The sequence below is a fragment of the Camellia sinensis genome, unplaced genomic scaffold, assembly GCF_055761805.1.
Source record: "Camellia sinensis isolate YWXY unplaced genomic scaffold, ASM5576180v1 Unanchor10, whole genome shotgun sequence".
Taxonomy (NCBI): Eukaryota; Viridiplantae; Streptophyta; class Magnoliopsida; order Ericales; family Theaceae; genus Camellia; species Camellia sinensis.
This window is the reverse complement of record NW_028128988.1, coordinates 5,544,370-5,553,406: the sequence shown is the minus strand read 5'-3', so window position 1 is coordinate 5,553,406 and position 9,037 is coordinate 5,544,370. Positions and strand designations below refer to the sequence as shown.

At 32.9% G+C, this 9,037-nt stretch overlaps 1 protein-coding gene across 1 annotated transcript; it reads right to left on the bottom strand.

The window, feature by feature from the left end:
* Nucleotides 1-1,286: 1,286 nt before the first annotated feature.
* On the bottom strand, nt 1,287-7,542 carry LOC145814400 (uncharacterized). The gene is made up of 6 exons (XM_082911201.1): nt 7,016-7,542; nt 5,351-5,632; nt 5,096-5,269; nt 4,852-4,958; nt 3,000-3,334; nt 1,287-2,222 (listed from the first exon to the last, which is right to left on the bottom strand). Exons 1-6 carry the CDS (start codon nt 7,163-7,165, stop codon nt 1,693-1,695), a joined length of 1,578 nt encoding a protein of 525 aa, XP_082767327.1. The 5' UTR covers nt 7,166-7,542; the 3' UTR covers nt 1,287-1,692.
* Between the last annotated feature and the right edge of the window lie 1,495 nt (nt 7,543-9,037).

Genomic DNA, 9,037 nt, shown 5'->3' with positions numbered 1-9,037 from the left:
GATGTGGGGATCATTTCCAAAGGCGGTCTCAAATATTTTTCAATTTATTAATATAAAAACAAAAACTAGAACAAAAGGAAAAAGATTTTTTATTTTTATTTTTTATTTTGGGTACATGGGAGGCCCTAAGCACAGCACAAGAGAGTGCAAGACTTGCCAGTGACAAAAACTTGAATCATTGACCTCTAAATAAAATGTAATGTATGGGTTCTAACCAATTAAATTAGTCCCAATTAGGTAGAGGTAAATAAATAAATAAGTGGCCACAGAAGTGGCCGAAACTCAAAAAAAAACTTACATTTTTTTTTATTTTTTTTAGTCATATTATAAAATGTTAGTAAGGCTTTGTTTTGCATGTGTTAAAATAGCACATAGCATATTATCTTATATGGATTATGATCATCTTATTTGGATTACATTGTCTGTCTACCACATCATTTTGATTTCACCTTTCATATTTTTTCGTAAAATGTCAAAAAATATACTAATGTATCACTTTCTAAATAACCCCTAAAATTAGTACAACTAGATTATTATAAATCGAAATCACTTCATTGACTCAAACTTGTGACTTTATCCCACTAAGCCTTTTAAATCTATTTTCTAAACCTAATGATATGTAAGCAAAATGATTAGCTGATAATTAGAGAATACGGAGGAGAGAAATTGCACATTAGTGTGGATGGTTGGTTGATCATTAAGTTTGAAAGTATATCTTATATTTTAAATTTGAATAGCATATTACTCTGCAAATTAATATAGACCCATGGCAATCCTCTATTTTCTTTTCCTGTCTCCATCTTGTATCTTGTATGATGTCAAATTGATTACCCTATGGTTTTTTGTAAGAACAAAATCAGGACAAAAAATTGGAAACCAAGTTTTGCTAAAATAATGTAACAGCGGCCAAAGCTGAATGCTTCCAAAGCAGCCAAAGCAACCCACCAAATTGCCTAATTCCATGTGTGAATGCAACATGGGCTAGAATGAAGCTAGAGACCACTAAAATATCATCCATAAATTTATTCACATTTCACATGGTAATAATAATGTTTTCATCATCATTTATTGATTCCCATACAAATCAAAAATTGATACACCAAATTCCAAGCCAGAGGGAAAATTTTAAAAAGTAAAGTTTAAAGAGTCTTGACATTTTGGGTAAAGTAGAAAAGCATATTACACTACTGCACAAAAGAAAGAAAACCCAACCAGGCACGATGAACAAATTCCATAAATCAACCTCAATAAATAACGAAATCAACAAATAAATGTCATGTATCATATGGATCAGAAACAACATTTGCTATTAAAATTATTGAATCCAGGACTGGACTAACATCATTCCCATCCCCATTACAACATTTACATCAAAAGTGCAGAGCCTACTAAAAAAATTGATTAAGCAAAGATAAGTAGACAACAAAACCCTTAATATGGTTGAGGAACTTAACTGATAACATACAAATCCATTTTCCTCCACAGAAAATGGATCTGGAACACCTACAACCAAGATTCTCGTATAGGGAATATCAGGATTCTTCATCAAAACAAATTTTCCGAACCCTAGAACTCCCCAAGAGTCCAAATAACCAGCCACAACTTCTATGATTATAGTGACGTACAAGAAACACAAATCTCAGCAGCTTGATCCTCACCACCTTCTGAAATAAATAAAAGAAAAAACATGCATTACCTGTCTTGGTTCTCGTCATCTTCTGATATGTCAAACAAGAACTTCGGCAGAGATGTTATCCGAGGTAGACTAAGCAGTAAATCCCCAAACGAGTCCTTCCTCGACATACTTCCAGCTGCATTCTCATGCATTGATTCAGAAGCTTGAATGTGCTTTCGATCATCAAGTCCCTGCAATTGACTTTCACAATCGACCTGCACGTTTGGGGCCGTAGCAGGGTCCTGCAGAAGGCAGCAAAGAGAATTGACTCTCGACATAAGTGTCTTCTCATCAGAAGCTGTTGTAAATTGTGTATCACTCAGCAGGGCCTGTGCAATGTTCTCAAGCATGTCCTGACATTCTAATGCTTCCTTTCGGCATGGTGAATTTCCAGAGGCCATTCGTTCTGAAATACAATGTCCAATGTGGTTCACAAGATCACTCATGGACATGGATTGACGGAGCCCTGGCACTTTTATCTGTTCCCAATCCCGTTGTGCCTGAAGACCATCTCCACCATGACTTCCGTTTGCACGCAAATCCATCACTAAAATATTGTATGGTAGGTAAAATTAGTAACTAATTGAAAGTGAAAATACTTTGTGCGCATGCTGTACAATATGTGACAATACTTAGGTATATGCTGTAAAAACACGAATTACTCTTGCAATGATGAGTAATTTCTTCATACTAAAACGCTAAGGCGGCTCATAGTTCTAAACATCAGCTTGTAAACAACATGATTGTTCCACTGCATAAAATAATCATTACAACATTTAAGAGAACAGTTACGAAACTCATGGCTTCACTTTCCACATGGTAAATTAAAATCTAGAATCTATAATTTTTGGCTAAAGGGCAATTTTGTTAATCTTCCTTTTCTTTTGTTGAATTTATAGGAGAACTTAGTTGTGGTGTTGAGCTATATTTTTCTCCAGGTGTATAGAAGTTGCGCAGCTGCACCCCTTCGGCGCCTTCTAATGATATATTTTACATATAAAAGAAAACTGAAATTTCTAGCTGAAAACAATGTTCAAAACTACATTTTCTGATGAATATCAAATGTTCAAAACCAGCCAATTGCTATAAATAAATTTTCAGTTCTGTCCTTTTTCGCTAACATTTACTTGTAGCTTCAATTGTAGTTCATTTACTTATTTATTTTTAATGCTAGATACTCGAAGTTTTCTTCTAATAAAAAATTTTAAAAAAAATTAAAAAAACAAGTATTTGGCCTGAAAAATAACATTTAACACTCCCAAAATGGATATAAAAAGATTCATGTATCAACACATTCAAAACAAATCCCAAGTTCATATTGTACCTGAGCTAGGGGAAGGAGATTCTGGTGACGAATGCTCCGAAGCTATACCAACAGAATTCTGTTCTTCAATCTTCAAGGAGCAAGACTGTGCTGTGGATGGTGATGCCACAACTTGGAAACCAGAGCTCGGAGATCTTTTGGCAGTCTCCAATTGATCAACTTCCTGGACTTCAGATTCGTTTGGATCTTTCAAAACAGAGCCTCGTGCATCGAAATATGGTGAATCTAAAACCATCTCTGGCTGTCGGCTAACAAGATTGAGATGCATATCGCACTGGATTAATTTCTCATAGTGTTTGTTTAACAGGCCTTGTGTGCATTGCAGAAAATGTTGCCTACAAAGACCACAAAGAGTGATTTTCCATCACGTCAGATGTTCAGAGGTTACGAACCCTAGCTACAGACACCTCTGAAACAAAATTAGAGGGAAAAGAAACAAGTGCATCACACAAATGTGTCAATAACGACAATCTCATGCATATGAAAGAAGGATATCTTTTCAACTAGCAGGTATTGAAGGTGTAAGAGGTGATTACACCATAATTTCGTGGACCCCCTTGTTCCTGATCAAACCCTTGGAGTGGTGGCGAGAAACCTTTCCCATAGGAGAACAATTGTCCAGTAGAGTTGGGTTGGTTTCATGAATTTGGATTTGAACACCAAAGGACACAACTCCATGGAAGAGTTGTGCCCATTGATGTCTCACACCCATTCAAACAAGAAGTGTCTATTCCAAAGGGTTGCCACAAAGTGTATATACACGTGGGCATTGAATCTGTTGAGACCAACTTGCATCCCTACTACATCTCTAAAATTGTCTAGCAGAGTTGGGTTGGTTTCATGAATTTGAATTTGAACACCAAAGGACACAACTCCACCGAAGAGTTGTGCCCGTTGATGTTTCACACCCATTCAAACAAGAAGTGTCTATTCCAAAGGGTTGCCAGTTGAATCCATTGAGACCAACTGAATCCATTGAGACCAACTTGCATCCCTCTCTCTCTCTCTCTCTCTCTCTCTCTCTCTCTCTCTCTCTCTCTCTCTCTCTCTCTCGTGCTAGACAATAATTCTTTTACGTGATTAACACCCTAACAGGATTCCTCTCAACAGCAATCCTTGAATCAAAGTATACTGGATGTATATTTATTAAGGAAGGGGACCGCATCCAAGCAATGAACAATTTTCAAAAAAATAAAATATAAAATATAAATTACTCCCTCCGTCCCAATTTATTTGTTCATTATAGAAAATAATCTAACTTACAAACGAGACATGCAATCGTTACATTTTAATTCAAATTTTGAAATATTTTTCCCACCATTGCCCTTCTATTTGAATTTTAAAATGTGTTTATAAAGATTTATAAGGGGCAGTTTTGAAAATCTAACAAAATTTAGTATCCCAAAATAGAAAGTGGACAAATATTTTGGTACAGACTAAGGTGGACCAAAAAAATGGGACGGAGGGAGTATTAAAAAGAAGGGGACTAAAATATTTATTAAAAAAAAAAAGTCAAGCCTAAGGGTGAGACGAATGATGAATCACACTTTCTGTCAAGTGAATTGAACTTTAGAATGAAAATTTATGCATGCAACATAAAGAAATTGGCATTGATTTGCAGAATCAAACTGTTCTGCAAAGCAGACAAGCTTCATGTGTCCAGCTACAAACAAGAAGTTACATCACAAGTGTTGAGAACAATAATACTCTTGCCACAATAATTATCACTTAGAATAATAAATCCAAGGTACACTACACAGATAACTTTGCTTCTCTTCACTACATCAAATATATAAGTATCATGAAGAATAAAAATGATTTAAATAAGTAAAATAATGCCACTAAATTTTACCTGTGCATAATGGCTTGTCCATCGGTAAAATCTGCAGTTGCCTGCCATAAGGTGTGCTTTCTAGGCTGTGGATTGGTCTCCTTGAAGAAATGCGGAGGCCTAGCTAGCTGCAACACAAAGAATACTAGTGTCCACATTAACAATTTTGTAAAAAAATATATTAACTACAGTAAGTGCAAATGTCCAGTACAGTTGCATGGAGACAGGAAGTAAAGGGTAACACCATATAAATGTAATATATTACCGTGACAGTCAAGGATCCAGGTCCATCATCAGGCAAGTTCGCCTTCAAAGCTATGATATCTGACCATTGGATCTCTATTTTACTCTTGAGACCACTCTCAAGAATTTCCCAGACGAGTTTATGCTTAGCGAAGTAGCATTTTGCTACCAAATCACCTTCAAATCTTGACGCATACTGCCACCAGAAATGGTTTTAGCAACTTGCATAAAAATTAAAACATTTGAAAACAGTAGACACATATTTCATTGCTGATACCTCCCACTGCCCAATCCTAAGAAGCACAGCTGGAAAATTCGAGGCCTTTAGCTTGTCAGTTGTAGCAGAAGTAGCAGTGCCCTTGACATCCTTCTTGTCTCTCAAACTAAGATTTCCACTTGGTGCAGAAGTTACAGAAGAAACATTACCTTGGGTGAGCCTCATTTGTATCAAATCCAACAATGAGGGGCTTTTCCTCAGACGCAAGCCCAGAGGGCTTGGCTCATCAAGTGGATTGTATTGTGAAGGTGGGATAGGAAACTCATTTTCTCCACTGCTAAACTGCTCAATGACAGAGAAGGTCATGTAAGAAAACAATATCTATTGCCACCACACAAAAGTAAAAACACATAAATCATTAAATATTCAAGGAACTACCAAAATAAATAAACTCAAAGCTAAATATGCGAGATGGGAGGTGAAACTTTTATCATCAAATTTATCATTTTGTTTGTTAAACTTTTAACATTCAGTACAATAATATTTTAAGTGGTACAAATTCACTACTTAAATCTTTAGTATTTACTTTTCTTTTTTTCTTCTCTTTTTTGTAAGAACAAAATTTTCAAGTTCTCAATTTACAATTTTATCCAACATCCCTTTAGGTCATATTTGTTTGGGCGGACTGGATTAACATTCCCATGACTAATAGTCCTAGGACTACGAATCTGTTGGATTATGTATCCTATCTTAACTAATAGTCAAGTTTAAAATAATTAGTCCGTACTTCAATTGTTTAACCAAACATCGGATTAATAATTTTATTGGACTATTAATCCAATCCCAAGCTCATGTCCACCCAAACAAACATGGCCTTAGTTTCCATAGTGGCTAATGACTAATACAGTACAATAATGTTATCCATGTCCACTTAATTACTTCAATTACCATTCTCCGCCACTTCATCAACAAACCAGCCATCTTTCTCTGCCTGCTAACCAAGTTAGACCATTGTAAGGCAAGCTTAAATAGAAATCACAATCAAGACACAGCACAACAAAAGCCCTTTGTTCTTGCCAAGCAAGATTTAGCAGTAACAAACATATAGGCCTGACATGATGTAAGGTCTTTCAATCCTTTTCAGATCCCTAAAAACTAACATCAAACTCAACATGTAAGATTACAACCAAACTCATGTGAAGATTCCTATAGTTAAATCAATCCTTCACCTACCTAAATACCAAAAACCAGACACCTTAACAACATTGAACTACTTGTCGAACTAAGGCAGTAAAACAAATCATACTACTCGAGCATTCATGTTCAACTCATTAAAATCTTCTTTATTTTAAAGCTATTTTGACTCCAACTTGGCTCGATAAACTTATATGCATCATAAAAAACAATGCTACTTGAGTTCGGCTGGATTAAAGCCGATTACTGATCTACTCAAAAATAAACAAGCCAAGCTTGAACATCATATTACTTAGGTCTGATATCAAAAATTACAAATTCAAGAAATCAATTCCATGCTACCATTACCAATTGACGAAAAAACAAAAAAAAAAAAACAATAAATTCAAAGTCTAGTGCTTTAAATTGAGCTGAATCCCCAGTAACCAAACAGAACACAAAATTCAAAATTCACTTTCTGTCTAATTTTCTTGGCCATATCACTTTCTCGCCGATCAAACAGGAAATTAATTAGCAAAAGAAGATTCAAACCTCATCGAAAGGAGAGGAGGACTTGGATCGCTTGTTGAGAGGGCCGTGTTCTTCTTCCAATGAGTCCTCGATCTCCGACTTCACCGGGAACTTGTCACGAATCGCCGCCGCCTCTGGGTCCGCCCGACCCGATCTCATCAACTTAACCATCGAGTTGGAGTTGGAATTGGAATTGGAATTCCCAAATAACCAAAATGAAAAGAAAAAAAAGGAGAGAATCGAAAATCACGAGAATTTCGAGTCTGATTGATTGGGAATTCGAAATTCCAAACCCTAGGATTCCGATCTAGGGCTTGATTGGGCGTGCGGGGTTTCGGTCGAAGATTCCGGAGAAAGGGGAGAAAAAAAAATCAAGAGAATCTGAAAACCTTAGGGAAAATATTTTTAAGGGAATAAAACAGATGTGTGTATATTTTTAGAAGTGTCTATATACGTATATATATACATACGTATTTTATATGTGTCTGTGTTCAACGCTGATGTGCCAAGAAAATTGACTACATTATTGCAATGGCTATACTACCCTCCTACTAGATAAGCAAGCAATGAATATGTTATTAAAAATAAACGGATAAATTGCATCGGCAGTGCTAGGGCCTCGACAATTTTTTCTTTTTTTCTTTTTTTCTTTTTTCTTTTTTTGTTGAGTTGTGCTTTTCTTTTTATTATTTATCACGGGACTTTATAAATTAAAAAAAAATTCATTATAAATATACTAAAGTAATTTAATATTTTATCTTATGATATACATAAAATTTATAAATTAATTTTTATGTTTATAATTTTTTAAATTATTAGTTTAAAAATTTTAAAATATATGTATATATATATATTTATTTAGTGAATTTTGATAATTTGTCATATAAATAAATAAATAAATAAGAAGAAGAAGTTAAACCTAATTAAATGAGGTTACATTAGTTATGATATATTTTTTCTTGTTATAAAAATATACAAATTTAAAAGTTATAATTAAAACAAATATACAATTTTATTATTAAATGTGAAGTGAAGTGATATTTAACAATAATTGATATTATGTTTCTGTTATTAATCCAATAATTTAAGTTACATTTCTTTTGCTTTTAATTTCATAACTAAAAATACAATATGAATATAATACGTATACGGATTTCTAATTTTTAAGAATAAGAAAGTTTTAGAATATTTTTAACATTTCATCATTTTCTTTTAATTTTTTTTTTCAATTTGATTTTAAATTTGAATAAAAAATTTGATTTGATATGCATTACTTTAACTTTTTTAAAAAAAATTTATCAATTTTTAAAAGAATTTTCATTCTTGTCCTACTTTTTTTTTCTTTTCATTAATTTTTATAGGGAAAATCAATCAGTGTGTTTGGTTTGAGTTTTCTAGATTAAATTTTTTGAAAACTAAGTTTTTTGATTTTCGTGTTTTTTTTTTGTTTTTAGTGAATATTTTTAAAATTTTAAATATTTTTTTTACTTTTTTAGATGCACCTTACTTAGATATATCTAAAAGGTAAAAAATTTATGAAAAAATATTTTAAAAAATTAATAAATACATAAAAATACAAAAAATGTACTGAATTCTTGTATTTTTTGTATTTAGTGAATTTTTAAAAGGTTTTTTTTACAATTTTTTTACTTTTTAAGTGTATTTATGTTAGGTGTGTCTAAAAAGTAAAAAAATTGTTTAAAATATTAAAAAATTCAGTAAAAACAAAAAGACACGGAAAATAAGATAATAGAATTTTCTGAAAAGTGATTTTTGAAAAATGAAAACAAGCAAATAATTTCCAACGCTTCATCTTTTTAAACTTTTATCAAATTATAATTCGATAAAAAAAAATTAAGGGTTGAAGATTCTATTAATTGGAATTTTAGTGAAATAACATCTTGAAATAGTGAAAGTTTGAGTATATGGTTGGTTAAAATATATAATTTGATTAATTTTCTTCTCATATTTGTATAAAAATTGACACTTATGACCACATCATTATAAGTCAGATTATGGAAAGGTTTTTGAGGTGTCAAATAT

Coding starts and splice junctions, on each gene's coding strand:
- LOC145814400 (XM_082911201.1), bottom strand. CDS start 7,165: ATGGTTAAGTTGATGAGATCGGGTCGGGCGGACCCAGAGGCGGCGGCG. Junction 5,270..5,350: donor TTAGGATTGGGCAGTGGGAG/GTATCAGCAATG, acceptor TTCTGGTGGCAG/TATGCGTCAAGATTTGAAGG. Junction 4,959..5,095: donor CTGGATCCTTGACTGTCACG/GTAATATATTAC, acceptor TTTGTGTTGCAG/CTAGCTAGGCCTCCGCATTT.